General features: G+C 44.1%; 1 protein-coding gene across 6 annotated transcripts in view; it reads right to left on the bottom strand.

Moving 5' to 3' along the window:
* CHD2 (chromodomain helicase DNA binding protein 2) overlaps positions 1-21,889 on the bottom strand; it is a 57,012-nt gene extending 35,123 nt beyond the window's left edge. For 2 of the 6 annotated variants that reach the window (XM_008495770.2, XM_030456920.1), the window contains exons 1-4: positions 20,917-21,889; positions 20,446-20,579; positions 5,676-5,895; positions 2,834-2,920 (exon numbers count right to left, since the gene is read on the bottom strand). In XM_008495770.2, coding sequence (XP_008493992.1) covers positions 2,834-2,920; positions 5,676-5,895; positions 20,446-20,507 — 369 coding nt within the window. In that variant the 5' untranslated portion in view covers positions 20,508-20,579; positions 20,917-21,889. Of the gene's footprint in view, positions 1-2,833; positions 2,921-4,194; positions 4,209-5,675; positions 5,896-20,445; positions 20,580-20,912 lie in introns of those variants that run through there. The other 4 variants (XM_030456921.1, XM_030456922.1, XM_030456924.1 and 1 more) reach the window with 4 other exon arrangements.
* Between the last annotated feature and the right edge of the window lie 378 nt (positions 21,890-22,267).

Genomic DNA, 22,267 nt, shown 5'->3' with positions numbered 1-22,267 from the left:
CTGTGGCCAAGGAGGAAGATAAACTGTCTTCCTCAATTCCCCTACCAAAAACTATATACATGTCCAACTTACTCCTGCACCACTACTTCCAGCTGGACAAGGAACTGGCCTCTGTTCTAGTAAATCTGTTTCAAAATTTTTTCAATTACCAACTTGAAGCCTCTCCTTATTCCCCATTTTCCTCTGGGAGGGTGGAGGGGGGGTAATAGAGAGTAATTCTGTCGTCAGGTTTTTGGTCTGCCCAAACTGCTAAGCCATGACACAGAGGCCAAGCTCCACAGCTCCAGAAAAGCTGGAGAATCTCAGCTTGCCAGGTTGGATTTCCTCCATCTGCTAAAGTTCTGTCTCCTTGCTAGAGGTGATACTTCTAGTATCTGAACTTTTCAGCAAAGACATGAGTCAAAGCATAAATGAAAATGCAAATGAGAATTTATTTTTAATAATAAAACCAGCTCTATTTTGGGAAGACCTGTGGTAGCCTTTCTCTCACAGAAAAGATGCACCAGGCCATCAGCAACTGACCATGCTTTTTATAGCAACAGGATTGTGCCTGTTCTGGGCACATTTATTTCTCAACTGCCTGAGCACGTTCTGAAAGGCACCTGGCTCTGCAAGTCTCACTTCCCCCAGCTGGAACCTTAATCTGATTTATTAACTACAATGAAAATACACAAGCAAGTACTGTTTTTACTAAAAAACCTCACATGTGCTCGTATTGTTGGAGACTGCTCTACTTCTTTGAGCAGCTCTGTACCCCTATGCAAAACTCTACTTTCACTTCCTATCTTTCCACCCAGTATTGATGCCAAAGTTATCACCCTCTGATAGCAGCTCTGAGACCTACACAAGGTCCTCAGTGGTCTCTGGGCAGTTCCCAGAGGGCAACCATCTCTTAACACAGATATAACCCTGACACAACAGCTGGTCCCACACTGCTCACATAGGGTTAACAGTGCCCCAAAATCAGAACCTCCTCCCCTGGTTAGGGTAAGTGTGGGGAGGTGTCATGGGTGGTTCTTGCTCTGTGCTCTGCCTGCCACGCTGTCTGGGCAATGGAAGTTTGCTAACACTGCAGAGAAGCATCAGGGAAGAAAAGCAATCAAAACAGACACAGTGCTGCAAGTGCCAAGCAGCAAGCAAGAAGAGCAGGTCACTGGGATTAACCCTGTAAAGGTAAAAACCAATCTTCAGAGGTGTCAAGTGCCTTGCCAGGTCCAGCAGCAGCAAGGAGTGCTCAGCACCATGCAGGCTCAAGCTATGCTGTGTCTTCTCTCTTGGTGTTTAGGTCTTCCAAAAGCAAGACTTTCCATCTCCTCCTGCTCTGTGTGAGACCCCAGCACGTGCTCCTGACATGTCACACCCTCCATCAGACTCTGCTGCAGATGTGAGGTGCCCCACAGTGTTGCTTTGAGGAAAGAGAGGGGAAGGAGGTGGTTCAATTCAGTTAATTTTGACTTTCTGCTTCACAAAGATGGCAGTGAGGTCATTTGGAGGATTTGTTGTGTGTTTTGTTTTTTTTTTTTTTTTACAATATTTTGTGGTATAGCAAAGTTTTCACATCTCAAATGTGTTTTTTTTTTCTTTAACTTCGTTGTACATTAAGTAATAGGAAATAAAGATATTGAAAAAGAAAACAACATTTGCAAAACCACGTAATATTGTAAAACAAAAAATGTCAGGACTTACCTGAGCCCCTAAGAGGGCACTGGGGTCTGCAGCGGAGCTCTGTGGTGGGTGTGACATTGCCAGCACAGTGCATGCCAGGGCATCGCACAGAGAGGTGGCCAGGGAGCCTGGGTTTTGCAGAACTTGAAAAGGAAAACAGAAGCCAAGTCAATGACATGGCCCAAGCCCCTTCCTAACCTGCTGCTTTGCGGCACATTCAGCACAGGAGGCTGGAGGAGAGGACAAGCTGTGGCACTGAGGGTGTCACACAGCTCAGTAACGCACCAGAGCAAGGAGCTGGAGAGCTGGAGCATCCAACTGTCCATTCTGGCAGTGAAGCACAAACAGCCTGACTGTCAGAGCACAGCTGGGCTGTGGGGCTGTTGAAAACCTGAGAAATTCTTTTCAAATTCCCAGCTGTATGGTTTTGTACCTAGCCTTAAGCCACAAGCTTTACTGTTGGTCTAAATGTCTCTGTGGTTTTCTTTCCCCTCTGTTACAGCTACTCAGCCATCAGGAAGACATGCAGATGAAAAGCTCTGTGAAAAAGCCTATTACGTGCAAATAAAGGTGGCAGCTAATTCCTGCATCTTCAGAAAAAAAACAATGTTCTAGAAAAGGAAGAACTAGAAAGTTCAACTGCCAGTGACCTGTCACCTCCAGCTGAAGCATAATACTTCCTGATATGCAACTAAAGAAAAGTAATTGTTTATAAAGCTGAACACACACAAATGCATTTATCAGCATGATCCATTCCAGGATAGGCAACAATGCCTGTTCCATTTTTTGAGGTGCTCTGGGAAGCTTCCTTTATTTCTGGTTGGATTTGTGCCGTGTCTTCTTTCGGTTTTGCTTTTTTGACAGACTCATTCTCTCCAGGACGTTTCTACAGCAGAGCATGACTTGCATCATGCCCCATTCCAGCAATCAGATCAGTGCATGCAGCTCTCAGCTCCCGCAGTGTCCCGATGAATCCAGAGGTCTCAAGCCAAGCAGATACAACTGCAGGGCTGGGACCTTAACTGTGAGCACCAACATCCACACCCCAAGAGAGTGCTCTCTGTTAACAAGGCAATGCAGATGAGACCTGCCTCTGCTCCTCGCATTGGGCTGGTTTTATATGTTCAGTAATCCCTCAATTCTTTTTTTTTTCTTCTCATTTTCTTACCTCATCTTTTATATTAAATCGCGATGGCTCTTGTCTGCTCCGGTTTGATCTCCTAACCCCATAAACATCAGGATATTCTTCCCACATCTGCAAAATAAACAGACCATCAGGCGGCCTGCTTCACCCCAATTAGTTCTGACATTTTAGAGAAGTTTGATAGTGAATGTGGTTTTTTTAAAAAAAAAAAACAAAACAACACAAATCATTAGAGAAGTAGCAACCAGCAGATGGACACTTTAACAAACTGGCTGAAAAATAATTATTTTGGGGTATTTGGTAATGCTCTGAAGTGGTATGTTTTATCTCAGCATTATCTTTATATTGGTCCATCTTTCTACCAGGGTATAAATAACTCTTCAGGTCATTCTGGCTGAAGGACTAAGTGTTCAGACATCCAGCCTCTGCCAGCAATGGTGCTGAAGGTAAGGAGGCAGCACCTAGCACATGGAATGAATGGCTGTATGTAATATGGATACTGTGACAATGTACCAACACAAAGGGACAATTCCCTGTTGCTAACAGCTTCCAACACAACTCCTTTCCAGAGGTAAAACCCCACTCACTGCCTGACATGATGAGACATCACCAGCAGCAGCTTGAAAAGGGAATTCTGTGGCCCAGTCTGGATAGCACATGTACCAGGGAACTGTGTCCCTTAGTGAGGGGGCAGGACTGCTGGTTCTTCTGAATGCACTGATACAAATGTGGTTTGGCAGCAGAGGACATGTGGGTGTGCAGAGCCTGCTACTGGAAATGGTTGTGCTCTATTTGCTGGAAAGAGTTGAATACACTGAGTTGAACAGCATGCACTTGTTCTTGCTGGATGGGCAGAAGGGGGAGACAAGAACTGATGTCCTGATGGACATGAATGCAGAGCTGTGCTGCTGGCACTAGAAGATTTAGAGGGCAGGTACAAACCAACACGCCTTTCAGACACCTACACCAATCCCCTCAATCCCTCAGCAGAGCTTATCCACTACCAGTTTTCTAAAGCTACTCATTTCCTTCTGCTCCTCTCTCCCTCCAGTCCTCAAACATCACTGGAAGCCACTAGCAGGAAAAGAAAATAATATCCACTGCCACATGCAACAGCAACATGGGATTGAGAGCATGAATAGAAGGCTGCAGCCCGGCAATTTTTCTGCTTCAGTTAAAGGAGTGATGGGATAACACTGCAACAGGCAGACTGTGAAGGTGTGTATCTCTTGGGCATACGAGTACAGAGATAAATTCACATGAAAGAAATACTCCCCCAGTCATCTGAAGAACCTGTCTTTTCATCTTTTAAATGGTACCAGTTTTGGATGAAGGATCAACTCCCATGACAAATCTGAATAGCACCTAATGCAAATTAATCTCACCTTCATGGGTGTAGCTAGACAGAAATACAAAATAAACAATATAATTAATTGTATTGGTAATTCAAGGGGAACAGGTATCAACATGCCTAGGTTAGACTTAGCTAAGGAAACCACCCATCAACAAAGAAATTAAGGAAGGGAGAGGCTTTCTTATTAGAGGGTGCCCTGACCTTTTCATGTTTCATTCATGCTAACTATCACCATGCTTATGGATGTGCTCCCTCATATGATAATTTTCATGTTTTTTGTTAGGGACATGCTCTTCAAAGGCCAAAGAGGAAAGCTTCCTTCAGTCCCCACTTATCAACAAGAAAACAAAAATCTGGATATTATGTTACCACAACTGGCTTATAAACACATCTTTCCTTGTCAGTACAGACACAGAAGATTTAGCCACAACCTGAGCCAACAGCCTAGAGATTCATTGGAGGGAGAAGCTGGTAACAAAATCCTTCACTCCTCCCTTGCAGGTAAATGGGGAGTGCAAGCTGCAAACACTGTCATCCTCAGTCTTTGCATACATAGCAACTTTTTCCCAAAAACTCACTCTCATGAGCAAGCCATGCAAAGTGCAAACCACAGCTCAGAACAACGGAGTAGTTGCACACCACAAACAAACAAATGAAAAGAAATAACTGACATAACCTGATTTTTTTTCCCCTCCAGCAGTTCACTGAGTTCATGTCAATACCAAATGGGGATTTGGGCTCCTCTTTCTCACCCCACCTGTGTTACTGGTGTGCCTCTGTCCCTCAGATAAAGCAGGTACCCAAGGCACAGCTTCTGCATGGGGCAGGTGCTCACTAACCAGAGGGGTACCACATGCTTCAACACCTACAATCTCTCTTCCTCCTGTGCAGCAACAGGCAGAGGGCAACTGGGATATTACTAAGAGATATTACTATGGGGTAGCTGGAAAACTGGAGAAAATAACCAACAAGAAACCACTGTTCTGGACATAATACGAAACTTAGGGGGATTTTTCCCCCCTCTTTTTTTCCTTATCTTTTTTTTTTTTCCTTTATTTTTTTCAAAGGGGAAGACTGAGATGGAAACAAACCAAAGTGGCACAAATCCTAGACAAGCATTCTCCTGATTATTTCCCATGAGGAAACTTGACTACTTCTGAGGGAGGACACTAGACAGTAGTGAAAAGATGGAGTGAGAGGATGAAATGACAGGGTCTCAGTGTTGATGACAGGCACCTGCCCCTCAGTTGCAACTAAAAGCCCCGTTGCTAACTCTCTGGTGCCCAAAGGGCTGTTCAATCAAACTCACAAGCTCCTGCTCAGGAGGATGACCCCAGCAGGGCATGAGCTCACACACCAAACAGTCAGGAGTTGACTTGGGAACACCCGAGCTCAGAGGTTGTTTGGTCAATGTGCAAAGTAGCAGGGAAGTTGAAGAAGAGCTTCATTAAGGTCCTGCTGCCCGTTCTTTCATGGGAGGCACAGCAGTTAACAGAGCAGCAGGGGCAATACCTTTTTAACATCTGCTATTCTTTCCTTCTTAGAAGCTGGTTTTTCTTTGGTTTCAGGAGGGGTCTGCTGGGATTTTGAACCCGTTGATTCACTTTCAGATTCAGACTGACTTTCAGATGACTCCGAGCTGCTGTTTGACTCGCTGCCCTGCTCGCTGCCCTGCTCGCTTTCAGACTGGCTCGCTGAGTCAGAGCCAGAGGCTTCTTCGGATGCCGAGTGACTGATGGTAGAGAAAGAAGAGATTACATTTTAACTGCACTGTCACAGCGTTGAAATACTCAGCCAGTGAACCTGAGCCATGTCTAGGCTACAACAATAAGCTTGGGACAGTGTAAACTGCGTGATCCTAAAGGGGCACATGGAAGCAGATGCAGTTCCTTCCCAGGACAGGCACTGAACACATGGGCCAAGACTGAAGACTGCAACGTGGTGGCAACATGAAGAGAATTAACAGCACAGGTCCTCCAGGGAGGATCTAGTACCCTGAGAGCAAGCAAAAATAATGTATATATTGGGAGCTGTAGTGTCCAGGGACCATCCTGCTGTATTAAAGATAAGCAGTTTCTCCAACATGGTTCTCTACTACACCCTCGACTGGTTGGCAGTTCAAAAATCTGACATCCAGGTTATGGAAAAGGCCAGCACAAAATACTGTACAGAAAATACTCTCTATGATAGTAAATATTTTTCTTGCAAAATAAGAACAAATTCAGCAACAGAGCAGCAGGGAGGAACTTACACAGGCACATGACTGTTGGGAGAACTGCTCCTTTAAGGATGACAGCAATGCTGTACATACTCCATTTCCCATCCATTCAGTAAAAGGGGAGCAGACCATCAAATAAATGTATTTTTTTTTCTGTGCAAATGGGTTAGTATACAGAATAATCATTTAAATGCAAATTTGGCAACAAAACAAAGAGAGCCAAGCTATTTTAGATAGCCAAAGTACTCAAATACCTTTGCCCAGCCACTCCAACATTTAATTTTAATTTAAAATCCAATTAAAGAAAACAGAAAACTCATTACAATATTGACATTCATGCTCATAGGGCAGTATTACAAACCCTGCTGTGTGACAAACCAAAATGCAGTGCAACAACATCCAGACTGAACTTTTTGAACAAGGAGCACCTCTTCCCCAGTCAGCTCCTGCTTTTGTAGTATTTTGCAATATTTAAGGGCACGCTGCAGACGGAACACATCATAAAGAATCGGGAAACTTCTGCTGGGGGAAATGTGGATTTTAATTTTTCTCTTTTTGTACAGAGTTAGAACAGAACATCACCGAAGGCTCTGCTGGGATTCACAAGAACCACACAGAGACCAAGCAGCAAGCGCACGGATACAAACACCGCCACGATCCGGCAGAAACCATCAGGCACGGGATCGCTACAGTCAACTCCTGTTCACGGCAAGCAGGGTTAATTTACACCACGGAATTACAGCTCGGAACTCGCAGATAAAACCCCTTCCTCCGATACCTCAGACCCGAGGGGCCGGGCCTGCCGGGGGGCGGCCCCAGAGCTGCCGTCCGCCCGGGTGCGGGCAGGGGGCAGCAGCCGAGCGCGACGGGAGGCGCCTGCACAGCTCCCCCGGCCGCCATCTTACACAGCCATCCCTCTGCCACCATCTTGCGATCTCTGGCGGCTGCTGCTGCTGTGGGTTGCCCCTCTTGAAATGGGAGGGCGTAGCACACGCAAAGAACAGCGGTGGGCGAAAAATTCTAAATCTGAAGTGACAGAAACGAAGCCTTTTTCAGAGAGGAGCAGAGGATGAGCTGTCACAGACGGCTGCTGCTTCCATCGTCCCAGCTCACTTTCAAAGCAGACGGGGTATCACTTCGCATCTTCCTGGCAGGGCTGGAAAATCGAGCTGGACTACCACCCTCCTGGCCACCCGCTCCATCCTATCTACAATCCAAGGCACAGCCCCACACAGCTGTCTCACCACACCTTCTCACCACCGCTGACTTTCTCTACATTTTCTGCAAATTGCCATCCCCCTTCCCCCCATGGCAACCCATGGCTGCACCCTCCTGTTCTGCCCCACTGCCAGCACCCTACGCCCCCTCTCCCTGCTTGCTGCAGCTCTCTCCAGTTTCTCATTGAGGACATCCACAGACCTGCTGACATCTCGCCACATGCTGCTCCACCACATTGCTTTGCACATAGGTCTGCTCTGAGCAAGTGATGAAACTTCTCTAACAGAATTTTCAGAGTTCCAAAGTTGGGTGGCTTTTTTATTTGTTTTTTTTGTTTTGGTTTGGGTTTTTTTCCAAGCAAACCAAACTTTATTCAGAAGTATTGCCACACCACTCAAGGAAATGACACTGCAGCAGCTCCCGGGACAGATGGTTTCCTCAGGCTCAGCAGGACACTGCCCCACAGAACCTCCCATGAGGACATGGACCTGACCTCTGCCAGAGAATGGGATCTGGAGGCATCCAAACCTCTACTGCCACAATTCAACATCAGGCTCTGGTTGACTCATGTTGGTATCCCCCAGTTCCACAGGGACACAGGACAGAGCAAATACACTTTGTTTCAATCACATTTATTAGCAATAGCTGGAAGAAATCATGACAACCCAGGCTAGACTGGCCAGTTTTTGATCGTATTTGTTTAAAGGCAGAACAGTAATTACTGGTCTCCTCCCTCCCACTCTGGAGGCTTTTTGTTTCTCAAGGCCCTAAGCTTTATTTCAAGGACAAAAACTTCCTGCACATCAATTTAAAATTCCTGTGCTTTATCCACAACATTATCTGGACACTTTAATTCCTTTTTTGAGCTGTGTCATCTGGAAGGAAGATGACTTTTCCAGTGACAGAGAGAGCTGACATAAACATTTTTAAGTGCTGGTATGCAAATCTTTGTCCTACTAAGCAAAGAAACACCAATGGAGAACGAGATTGTCCTTTTGAAGGCTGCTGAAAATAATTATTTTAAAAAACACTCTGTTACCAAGGCTATGTGCTTGTCTTTATTTGTACACCAATAGAAAAAAACAAAAGTAACTGAAAAGTCTTAATTCCACAAAATAATTATTTGTGCCTATCACAGAGACAGTCAGGAAGCATTTCTGTCTGCCAGCAGTGTATCAAAGATTAGCAGCACTGTGTGTCAAGTCAGGCCTTACAGCATATGAGATTGGAGATTTAAGTCCTCTTTTCAGAAGCTATTTTTGGAATATGCCCCACTTTAATGCTTCTAAGTTAACAAAACGAAAAAAAAAGACCTGGTTTCAAGTAAACCATAAGTGGAAGATAAGCAATAAATAATTGTTACAAAAATCAAAATTCAACCAATCAAACCCACTCCATAAATCAGCAAATGAACACCCATGACCATTAAAAAAGCTACAGTTGGATCTTTGGTAATTCCCTTTGAAGTGAGAAACTCCTAATCAAACTGAAATGTGCTAAGATTTAGCCAAATAGGTTCCCTTAGTTTCTAAGAAGTACTTAAAGCGATAATTCTGGTTTAATTTAAGATCTGCTCCTGACTTGAGATGGAAGAAGACCAAATCAGCCCTTAGCAACATGGACACATTACTTCCAAGAAATGAGTAACTGAGCAGCAATGATAAGACCCTTCACAATCAGGCATCTGGGTTTACAAGGCAATTACAGCATGCCTGAAGCCTCCAGCTTTAGCATTTAATATTTCACATGACTTCATTTTATAGGGGATCATCTTTGCTAACAGCAAGAAAACACTTTATAAGCTCTCAACAATTACAAACAATAGGAATGTTTCAAGAAGGTGCAAGACAAACTGAAAAAAACACCTCAATACACATTTCAAGAGCTAACAAGGGAATGGCTCTCACGGGGACCATTTTGCTTCAGACTTTAAATTTTGGCTTTGTTCTTGCACAGAACTTGAATTCAGTCAGGGGATTAAAGAAGGATAGGTGACCCAGAAGCCCCCCTCACAAGCCATGCTCTTCCTAGCTTTAAGAACAGTAGTGAACCTTTTGAATCTGAAGTTTGAAATCAGACAGCAAGTTTCCATTGGGCTTTAGAACCTCACCAGGGACTCCGCACCAGCAAAACCCCCTGTGCTGGCTCCAGAAAGTCCTTGGCACAAACACCCAGGGCTGCATAATATCAGAAACCAACTTCACTGTTCCCCTCCAGCAAATGTACATTTTATGCTTTGCTGGAGAGTTTCAGAAGTCCTGTGGATAACTGACACCCCGGTGTCCATCCACGTGTCCTCTTGCTGCCTCAGAAAGACCCAAGACAGTGATCTGGGAGAAACCTCCTGACCACTCCCATCCATCCTCATTCCACAGCCCACATTCCATACTTGTGCTTACACAAGCAAGCAAAGACTACTGGGAGACTGGGCCACTCTATCAAACATTTCAACATGCTGAAACAACAGAAGACAGCAGGATAGGTTTCTGTCTGAGTGAGTGAAAATAAGGAAAAGGCCTTTGCAAGAATGAGGAACACTGCTAGCATCCTGCCTGCCATAGCACAGCTGAGTTTGCTGACGAAAACACAGCTAATGCCACCACAGGCTCCTCAACCTGCCACACCAGCTGCCAACACCAACCCAAACAGTCCAATCCCATGGCAACCACCTCTAGGGGAACCACAAGTAAGCCCAGCAGACCTGCTGGCACTACTGACCCACAGCACAGAAGCTGCAGTTCTCTGAAGGGAGAGGGATGTCTTCTCCACACCGGATATATCTGTCAGATCCAGCTCCCCCTGGAGAGGAGCCTCCTCAACCCCTGCAGCTCTTCAGCAATGGCTCTCAGCCCAACCTGCCCACAAGTGACACCAGCCCTGCATTTACTGCACAAAGAACAACAAAGCCACTGCAGGCCACCAACTCAGAACAGTTTCAACAGCTGAAGCTTGAGCCTCAAGTGACCCACACACAAACTGTTGTACACACAGAAGGGACAGCAACAAACCGCAGCAGATACTAATACACTGACTAGGTTGGATACCACATTGCTGTTAAACATTTCCTTTGAGCATCTCATGGAATGCCTATGTATATTGCAAATAAAAATACCAATAGTTCACATTGATGCATGCACCCAGGGCACATGGTAGCTGTAAATGGCACCAAACTACTTTAAATTTCACTTTAAGACTAAACGAGGCAGGGAGAAAAACACAAGACTGATTGTGGCTATAGAACATCAGATTAAGAGGTGATAATGCATGGGCCACAGGTGACTGAAAACTTCAATGGGATCTATCCCTTCATTTAAAAAAAAAAAAACCAAAACAAAAACCCAACATGAGGAAATGCAATAGCAGTATAGCCAAGGCCTTACAGACCATACACAGAGCCTGCAGGAGAGCTCAGTGAATGACACTGGTAATACTGCAGCTAAATGCATTCCCAGTTTTTTGAGTTCCAATTATTTTATTCCTAAAGTCTATTAAAGAGAACAATTGGTGCTTGCCTGTCCCCCGAGAGAAAGGTTTTATGAGTGGTAAACTTGAGAAAGGTCAGATGATGAAATACCTTTTTCCAGCTTACTTCCTGCTGGCAAAAGTGGAAATGGGGGTGAAGGGAGAGGAAGAAAATATTCCTGCTATTCCACTATCCATAGCTATGTGCAGGATGTTTTCCTAACAATGATTTGTCTCAAAGCAGGAGCCTCACAGTCAGGCTCTTCACACTATTAAGAAGGGAATCTTGACTTTGAATACTCAAAATGTATTATTTGGCCAGCTCGAGGCAGGCTCCTAAGAGGCATAACCAACACTATCAAGGTTACAGGGTTGCCCCAGATAATCAACATGTCTTTCAAAAACTAGAAAAATCTTTCCCCAGCCTCATTTTGTGCCCAGCCACTGTTTCTTCTTCAAGGCAGGTCAGAAGTTACCATGGAGAACACAAACTCCTTCTAGTGACTACAAACCTTGCTTGCCAGAGGTTGGCTGTTAATTACATGTACACAGCACTAAGCACACCAAGGCCCTGCTGCTCTTGGAATGACTGAGGGATTATGCACTCAGCAGGTACCCGGTCTACACAGCCATGGGAATTGGGTTATGCCCCTTTTCCAGCCTGGCTCAAAGGATGGGGAGGAGGAAGAGGGAAACCTCACACATTCCAGCCCATGCTACTTGCCCAAGTACAGGACTCCCAAATGCCAAAGGCAAAGCAATCCTGAGCACACAGAGAGCTAAATCTGTTCCTGGCTGCTCTCTGCAGCTCCTCACAAAGCACAGGGAGTCAAATGACAAGTATTTTACAGCAATCTCTTTCCTCACTCCTTTCCACATTCCCAGTAGTTGTGCTTATGCCAGCAAAGACTACTGGGAGCCTGGACCAGTTTATGAGCCACTTGAATTTGATAACAGAAGACTGGCCTGACGAAAATGAGATAGGTCTCTGTCAGCTTAGTGAGTAAAAATCAGGAAAAGGCCTTTGGAGGAACCAGGAACACTGGAAGCATCTCACCTTTGGCACAGCTGTGCTTGCCATCACCACCCACTGCCTCATCAATGTGTCACCATCAGTTGTCAACACCAGCCCCAAAATTTCAGTTCCATAGGAAACACCCTCGTGGCCAGAACTGTGTGGTGGGAAAACCACAGGTGAGCCCAGCAGACCCATTGGCACTACTGAACGTGTAGCATGGCAGAAAGCAGCAGAGCTGCAGCTCTCGGAAGGGAGAGGGATGTCTTCTCCACACCGGATATATCTGTCAGAGCCAGCTCCCCCTGGAGAGGAGGCTCCTCAGCCCCTGCAGCTCTTCAGCAATGGCTCTCAGCCCAACCTGCCCACAAGTGACATCAGCCCTGCATTTACTGCACAGCACAGAGCAGCAAAGCCACTGCAGGCCACCAACTCAGAACAGTTTCAACAGATGGGGCTTGAGCCTCAAGTGACCCACACACAGAGGAAACCACAGCAGATGCTCATGGACTGACTCAGCTGGATACCACGTTGCTGTTAAACATTTCCTTTGAAGATCTGATCTATAAATGTGACGTCCCTATTGTTAAACATTTCATCTATAAATGTGGTCCCCTACTACTATATATTAAATGCCTGTGTATATGGGAAATACAACAAGCACCATCAGTTAAGGTAATGCATGCACCCAAGGCTATAAAAAAGCACCAAATAATGTCTTCTCCAGACCAAAGACAGGGCAATGTCGAGGACACTGAGCTGAATCTACCTCTCACTGTTCAGCTGCAGCTCCCTGTAAAGCACATGGAGCTATCTTGAATTACAAGCGTTTTCCACAAGTTTTTTTTTCTTCACTACAAAGACACCACATCATGCTTGCATAAGCAAGCAAAACGAGCAGTTCATTCATGTTTGAAAGCAGTGACTCTCTCACACTCTGATCTTTGAGCCAGAGGCTGGAAATGCCTGGGATGTTCCGTGGAAAAAGAAAAAAGAAAAAGAAAAAAAAACAGCACAGGGACAAAAGGAGTCAAAACCTGTCTGCTTGATTAAGGATCACTATTGAGAATCTCCAGAGGCAGCATCCTTCCCCTTCTCTGCACAGAAGGGCAGGACAATTGCAGTTCTCAGGGGTTTGAAAAGGGCTCATCTCTCCCTCCCCAGGAAGGCAGCAGAGCGTTTCAAGCACTCCACATCTGCAGGAGGACCAAGGCTGGGGGCTGGCAGCACCCACCCCTGAGAACCTTCTCAAACCCATGGAAAAGAGCCCAGGGGTGCAGACCTTCCAAGAGAGCAGACAGGGGTTAAACCAGCCCTGCCCCTGCAGCCACAGCTTCTGCTGTGTCACAGCAGGCGACAGCCTGGCTAAAGCTTGATGAGAGCACAAAGGGAACTGAACACAGGCAGCATCCAACTTCTTTAAGTAGATGCACTGGGGGGTGGACTGGAGGGCACACACACAATTACGGTTTAAATGAGGACAGAAAGAATGGCTCTTTTTTCTGCCTTTACATTTGAAAACTTACTTCAAGACCTAACAGATGGAAAAAATGTAGTAATATGGAGCTTCAGGATCCAAAATCATTAACAAGAACATGGAGGTGCACAAATTCCTGATTCCAGATGCCCTGCACTTCACAAGAGCAGAGCCTGACCTGGCCTGAGGGCTTTATTCCAAGCGACTGTTAAAAGCTGTTTTTAACCCAAGAGATTTAAGGCTCATCATTAAGCCTCTGTTTTACAGACAGCACATGGCATTCAAAGCTCTCAACTGGTGCCAACTCCAGTTAAGAGCAGAGGTTCCTCCTGATGAAAGAGATGCAAATAACTCCTATAATTAATATATTAGCAACTCTATTCAGTCATCTATACCTAGCAATAAAACTTGCAAGAAACATAGTTACAACACAGCTTTTTCCTAAGGAGCCAGGTGTTCTGGAGTCAGTGGATTCTTGACATTGCAACACAATTGTTCATAGTCGGGATAAAGGTTCATGAGCAAGGAAGTGTTCAGCATCCCATCTGTAAAGCACCAGGTGCCTGGTAAACACACTCCACAGAAGCCCTGCCAAAACAAAATGCCATGCGAGCATTACCAGTACAATACCAGAAGGGAATCTGAGATCACTGTTTCAAAATTTTATCTTTTTTTAACCTCAGAAGTCAAGGCCAGAAACACACATACAGCACAGCGTAGATTATCTTGGTCCAAATGTAAATATAAAGCAAGCTGGATATTGAAAATCACAATTTAGCAGCAGTACTGCACATGTGATGCAGTGAGTGCTACTGCACATTTGGACAGGCTCAGCAACATTTTGCTTCTCAGGATATCCAAAAGACATTCACTGCTCCAAGAAAAGGAGGAATTAACAGTCTAGCAGACTTAATAAAGCTTTATTGCAAGTCCCTGATGTGAATTTTTCTTTCAGTCTTTTTCGCTTGCATTTCAAGAATCCTTTCCATATATAAAGGCATTTATATAAAGGTAGACTTCACAGTCACACCATCCCCTGCTGAAACAACATCTTCAAACAGCATAGCAACATTTCTTGTGATAAACACACCAGAAAAATTTCTTTAAGACACCATCCTTTGCTAGAAGACTGCTTATATCTAATTATGGTAATCCGGGCCACCCCCTCCCCCAGTGCTGTTCTGGTTTGTATTTATTTTCCTTGAAGTAAAGGAGAGAGAATGCAGAACAGAATCTTTCTCTATCCATTATCATCATCTTTCTGGGCTGGACTTCAGCTAGGGGGAGGGAGATTCAGAAGCACTTCTCCATCTTCAGAATTTTAACAGCTTAATTTAACATTGCCATTTCTGCTGGAACTGTTGGCTGCAACACGAAACAAGATCCAGTGGATATAAACGCCCCCAGGTTATGTACCAGAGGATGCAATTTCAGTATAAACTGCCAAACTCGCCCAAAGTAGGTTTACTCCATCTGTCTTGTGTTCAAAATAAGCAAGACCATGGCATCACAACCTTCAGGTCAGTCCTTACAGGCCTGCTCAGGCTCCCAGGTAGGTAACCCCATGGCATGGCTGAATTTGCCACTGGTACCCTCATCTGTCCCTTACAGCCTGAATAAAGAGACATGCCGGTATAAAAACTCCTCAGAGACAGGCTTAGCAACTCTGTAACCTGATAATCGTCTGAACAGCTTTCTGAGGCAAGGGGTTAAACAAGAAAATAAAGATGGGAACTGGTTTCTTCCTATCCCTGGTCGGGGAGATTAATATTAAACATCACTGCCTTCCTGGCCCTCTCAAAGGTCTTACATAAAGCTAACAATTAACATGTTGCTTTTAATGCAAAACATGGTTATCATAGCCCAAATGCAGACAGCCACTCATCTTACAAGACACATGTGAGATCCCAGGTTCTCAGGAAAAATGCCAGCCCTCCCTCCCCCTCTCCCCCGAGCATTTGGGGTGTGACCCTGTGGCAACACCACATTACTTCCCCCTGAGCCGTGGGAGAGTTGGGCTTCAGCTCATATAGGAAATGGGGAAAGGTGCAGATAAGGATAAATGTTGCCCTCCAAGTACAGCAGGTGAAACATCAACCCAGCAGAAAGCGGAACAGGCTCTTATCTCCAATCTCAGCCATGTCAACTTCTCTTGGCTGAAGGCACTGACAGATTTCTGTGGGAGAACGTGGTGATGCACATGCACACACGTACAGCAGTGCCCGGAGCAGCGCACGCCGTGTGCCACAGAAGCATTTTTGCAGGGTTACACAATGACCCAGGTGAGCTCACTCTTATCTTTCCATTTTTATTCAGCAAAACAAACACTCACAGCATTTAGACCGTAAGTAAAACTTGATTAATTAGCTTAAAATGCGTAACTAAAACAAAATAATCCAAAAGATATTAAATTTCAGCTAAATGTAGCCTTTTTGCAGTTGGCAAATGTTTTTTATAGCACTATATATATTGCATTCATTCCTGGCAGCAATCACGAAACAGGAAATAGAGAAGTTGAAAGTCTCAGAATTGTGCATTTGTAATTAGATGAGACATTTCCTTTGAGGGTGTAATGTGAAACAGAAGTAACAAAACAAAACAAGAACACTCTCCTTTGTGCTGCACACAGAGTACATCATTATTCATATGAATTCCAGGCACATGACTGTTTTTGTGCCCCCCACTGATCAAGCATTTTTCCTTTTCAAAAATGCTTCTGGACAGTTTCAGAAAGGGTTAAGGCTTAAGAAGGGAAAAAAAAAATAATCCTCGTTAAAGAATCCAGAACAGCAAACGAAACTGAAAGACTCAGTCTGTGGCTGCAACCATTAAAAATAACCCATCAGCCTAGATGAAAAGCTGAAACACATCGTTAGAAGGATTTTAATAAATATTTAAATTTATTTAATTTAAAATAAATATTTAACATTTCCACTCAGCTCAAAGAAAATCAGTTGCAAAAGCAAGAGTGAAAGCAAGAGTGAGTTTTAGTGATTTAAAGATGTAAAATAAACCAAATTGCTATATATATAAAAAAAAAAATCCTGGCAGATGTTCCAGGAATACTACAATGTTCTGAAATCCCTTTTTAAAGTTGAACTTGAATAATAAAAAAAGACACATCCAAAATAACTCTGACCCTTTCCAAGTCACCCCCTCCCTTCTCAAAATAGCCTCAACTGTTAAAAAAAAAAAAAAAACAACCCAAAAAAACCTAAAAGCCCGCCAGATGAGAGGAAACGAGGGAAGGCGGCGGCCATGGCCGGTTGATGGCCAGGCTCCCAGTCCGGCCCAGTCCAGGCTGGGAGAGGCGGAGCGGTGTGCGCAGCCGTGACGCGCAGGCAGCGCTGCGGAGCCGCCACCGCCTCCCGGCTGTTACCAAGCGGGCGCAGCCAATCCGCGTCCCCAGCCGGCACTCGGTGGCCTTTGAACTCCTACCAGCAACTTCCTGCTGTTTGCAGAGTACACACAGTGCAATGCAGTGTGGCTGTCAGCTATGCGGCACAAAGGAACAGCCATTTTGTGACTCTAACTGGACCCGCACCGACGTGCCAGGCGGTGCAGCCTTTCCCTTCTCCCTTCACGCAGAATTGGGGCTCCTGCGAGCGCTACCCAAATAGAGAAGGGATTGCAGTCTGCTCTGATGGGCGGCCGGGGAGGGCAGTTTTTAACATCTTCATTTCTCTCCCCTCTCTTCCTTCCCCCCCCCCCCCCAAATCCTCTTTCGTACGTAACTACATCTTCATAAAATGGCTGCCACGTAAAACGAGGGTGCTCTGCTCTGCAAAGCCTGCAGCACACACTGCAGAGCTCTGCCTGTGTATGATGGCTACTGAGCAAAAATACCCCATGCCATTTCAGACCTCAGACTTCCATCTTTCTGAAAAAAATAAAAATAAAAAAAAAATTGGCCCAGATCTAACTCACCAGAACCTTTTCCCCTTTCCCCCTCTCCCTCCCAAAAATAAAGACGTTTTAACACAACAGAAGCCAAGAGCTGGATACAGATGCAAGGGTTTGTTCAGCCCTGCATCTTCTGTAGCAGAAAACTCTTCTCACACATGGCTATTTAGGAGGTGCAAGAGCAACAACAACATAGTCAGGCCTTGGGAACCGGAGGAACAATGTTTCCATCGTGTGTTACTTGCCATGCCCCAGAAAATTCACTCCTAAATTTCAAGGGAACCTCAACCTGCCTCTCACCTCTGAAGCTCATGTTAAGAGTTGCACCATGGATGTACCCTCTCACACCACCTGCCTTTCAGAAATGCTGCACAGAGGATGCTAAAAAACACACCAGGATTTCATTCAGCTATTTAATGCAAGTCCCAGATACAAAGGTGGTGGCTGTTAGTTACTGCAGCATGCCAACTTGCATCCTAGGTAAAGAAAAGTTGAATTAAATCCATCAGCATCAAGGTTGGAAAGATTCCCTGTCCATATACAAGGACAGGTGTTGCTGTCCATCTAGAGGCATCAAGTACACCCTTCAGCTTACAAACTCTAAAGAGTTAAAACTATTTACCCCCCCTAAAGAATAATATTTTGGGGCAATTATCAGGTTACTTTTTGTTTATTTAGGATATACCTTTCCACTTTCCTAAGCTGGAAAGATAGGAGTCAATTCCAAACATATTCCCCTTTCAGGACTCCTAAGGTGGCAGATAGGAATTGTGTTTTCTTCTGCTTTAACATCCTTCTCTAGTCCTGCGTTATTGCTTCTCCAGCCCAAGTGAATGGCACCATCCATATTTACCTTTTCCACTCATTTCCATCACTCAGGCCTCCCACCAGAGATTAGGTAACAGGTCTTCATGTATTTCCATGGATGCTGACCTGGTCTCACTATCAGTGAAAAAGATGGCCAGAAGCACGTGAAGTGCAGACATCAGTGCATTTCTGGGCTACAGTAAAGCAAAGTGGAGGCTTTCCTTCCTAGAAATCATTTCCCCTACAACCTCAAGTCAACCTCAGGAAGTAAAGCCCATTTTACGACATTCAGCTGACTCACAGCTCAGACATAAGCTCGACAGGACTCACTCACAAATATCCTGTGCTCAATAGTTCCCACGATTCAGGTGAGCGGCTGTTACCCACAGCAAGTTTACTGTGAGAAAAAAAACTGCAAAGAGGGAGAAGGGCAACCTCACACAACAGGTGTTACATGTAAATTGATCAATTAAGGTAAATAACCTTTCAATGAAAACACCAAAAGCACACATGAGAGACTATGCAAATGTAATACCCCTAAGGACAAAAACCCCAAAGGTCTGCTTCCTGTGGAACTAATGCTAGACGTCTCCTATTTCACCTCCAATTTAAGCATAATGTTTTTAACACTAATAAAATACCTTAATTTTGGTTTCTCCTACAAATTATTACTATTATTTTTGTTGTTGATAATCTGCACTTTATAAGGCCATAAAGATTTAAATAAGATAAACCATAAGTAATTAAAAAAAATTTTAAGCAGTATTTTGTGTGGAGGATTTACAGTAATATAAAGATAGCATGGTTTGAAAACCTGATGTTTTTTTGAACTGCATTATTATAAAAGCTCTGCATAGGTGCTACCTGTAATGCCTGAACAGTCCCTGAGGCTAATTTAGTTAATAATTTCAAATTAAAGAAACTTACCCATTCCATTTTAGGATTTAAAATTTGACTGCTATTTTAATACACCCAGAATATCATCCAAGTTTATGATAGAAGGTTACAGTAATTTGATAACATACATAATCCCACAGTATTTCAAGTTTATATGTTTCATTAAGGTTAAATACTGGACACCAAGAATACTATACAAGCACCTGCAAACATCACATAGAGCACATGTGATACAACAGACAGCTCAGAATTCTCTTTTATTCATGTTGGTTAAAATTAGAAGATAACATCAGAGAAAAATAAACAGGCCACGATTCAATTAAAATTAACAAAATGCAAAACTCAAGTGTATTTACAAACTGGAAAACAAAAATGCAGAGTTGAATTCCCAATTTTCAAAAAAGCTGGCCCTTGAAATACAGAATGAGCAATTCTGTAATTATACGTCTGCATTCCTATCAAACAAACATTTCCAGTATTTCATACTTTTCCCATATCAAGGTTAAGTTTCTAAAAATCTGTAAAGAAACCCACTACTTGACAAAAGTAAATAAAAACACTCTGAGCGAAAACATATTAAACAAACAAGCAAAGCATTTGGAGCCTCTTGTTACCAGTCCCAGTGTATATTTTACAATGTGAAATGCTATCAGCAGCAGGAGAATGTCTGGTTAAATTGTATCAAAATATTCAAAAATACCTAAACAGTATCAAAGTTCTACAAGCTCAAATAAAATTTGAAGTAAGGGGTATCAGACAAACAGGCACTTCCCAATTTATATTTTAAAATGAGGTTTTTTTCATTCATGTAACTTTTTCTTGTATCTATTTACTATAATTTACTACTACACCAGGCTTCTGTATGGCCCTCAGTTAAAGTTTAGACTTCTGAGATTCTTCAAAGAAAAATTTGCCTTGTATGTAAAATGGTGCAATGCAGCAATGGCTAAACCGACAAGGTCATTTTTCACAGCACAAAAAAACCTAAAAACTGAAATTCAAAAGCTGAAAAAACAGAATACAGAGAAAAGGGCTCCCCTGAATAAAGGTACAGTACCTTTTGACTATGACATGGGCCCTTAAGTCACAACACAACTTTCAGAAATTGCTACCAAAAAAAATTAGGGTGTGGCATGCTAACAATCTCAAGGTCATTCCTTAAAAAGAAAGCAAAATCAGTAAAATGTTTTGTATTAAGCACTGACAGTAACCCAAGGCTGTCAAAGTAAACAGGGTATTCACAGGTTTTACAAAAAAAAAAAAAAAGAAAGTTGATAGATCATACCTCGATGCATTGCTGTGGACTGAACCCTCCTCTCCTTGGCTTTTGTCCTTATTTCTCATCATCTTTTTATTCTTAAATATTAAGAGGGGGTCAGGGGTGTCTGTTTGCTTTGAAGTCCTGTGCCCAGGTATTTACTGTCAAAAGTTGAAAGAAAGGTAAGGTCCCAGATCGTTTCACTGGCTTTCATTATCAGGAACAAAGTCCTGACGCTGCAATGATATTGTTATAACAATACACAACACTGATCAACACGGCAAAACGAAGATTTAAAACAAATAATCGTTTTTAGGAGAAAAATCTGAGAATGAACACAGCAGAGGAGCATCCTGCAAACTTTCCCAAAGTAACACTGGATGCAAATAATCTCTGTATCTTATTGCGTCATCCCAAATACAGCTCAAATCGGTCGAAAAGCAAAGTATTCAAAACGGCAGAAATCTAAAAAAATATTATTATTAATTGCTCACCTACCTGATCCATGCACCGCCGCCAGGACCAAGTCGATATTAGTTTCGGGTAGTGGAAAAACATTAGATCCAAAATATTTAGTTATAATGATAAAATACCGATTTCTGAGATTGAAAAAAAATATATATTCTAATCTCCGAAATTATGCTGCCGGTAAAGCAAAAGGAGCGATAATTAGTAGAAAAATGTCCGGGGGAAAAAGCTCATTAGGAGAGCGCACAAAAATGGAGGTACGCCATGGCTTCTAAGCTGGAAAAACAACGACCTGGGCTCTCTCCACGGCTTCTTCTTTCCAGCAAGGCACGAAAAGGGAGCCCTCAAAAGCTGCTTTTCTGCCCGAAAAAGGTCCGCTCGGCCCCCGATTAGTGCCTAGGAGAGGCAAGGGGCTGTGGGGGCCCCCTGAGGCTGCCCGAAAGTTAGGGAAAGTTGCGTAAAGTGTTGGGGAAGGCACGGAGCTGAGCGCGCTCTCTCTAAGGCACAGCCGCCATCTAGAGCTCCTTCCCAGCTCTGAGCTCTGCCTTTGATTGACACTCTCTACATTTACCCCACAACTCAGGTGATGTACCATAGACCCACCCCTTCATTTCTACCAAAAAAAGAGATAGCCTCCACCTAAAGGGTGCCTGCTACCCCCACAGCCCTGACTCCTTCCAACTACCCCAGCTGAAGGGGTACCTTAACCCCATGTGGCTCAGGCACCCTTTTGAAACCAGAAAGAAATGGAATTTGTGCCTTTTGTTTTAAAGATTTGCTAAATATTTCAGTGCCTGGGCTAAAATTACTTCCTCCCTGGACAGGAAGTGCTGCTCTCACAAGCCATTTTGAAAGAATGGAAGTGGAGCTAACAGCCAGACAGCCAGCAACAGCCCACCTTGGGGCTTCACCCCACCCAAGGGGTAGCTTTTTCCCCACTTCAGTGGCAGAATCCCCGGACAAAAGCTCCTCCGTTTGACACCCAACACTTGGCACTTCAAGCCTGGGATGGGAGCACTGGGGGCTGCCCACCAGAGCCTCGTGTTGCTGAAAAGCCCCTCCAGCTCCACAGCGCCTCCCTAGTGGTGCCCAAGGGTTGTCCCCAACAGCAAAAATCCAACAGCTACAGGGATTTTTCATCAGTCATGCCAAGGCACGACCTGCAGAGTCAGCCTGACACCATTAAAAGGCTTGTTTCCAGTTCACATTCTTAACCCATTAATGCTCATTAACAGATTTTCAACGCCACAAATCAATCTGAAAGCCGCCTGGTAGCCTCACTGTCCAACAGGAAATGGAGCAACATCCCAAATGTGACATCCAAGTATCGAGAGGATGCACCAAAGAGGAAATGGAGGAGGTCCAAACATCTCCATATTGC

Source organism: Calypte anna, chromosome 10 (assembly GCF_003957555.1).
Source record: "Calypte anna isolate BGI_N300 chromosome 10, bCalAnn1_v1.p, whole genome shotgun sequence".
Taxonomy (NCBI): domain Eukaryota; kingdom Metazoa; phylum Chordata; class Aves; order Apodiformes; family Trochilidae; genus Calypte; species Calypte anna.
The sequence above is the reverse complement of the archived record's forward strand: the minus strand, read 5'-3'. Positions and strand labels throughout refer to the sequence as shown.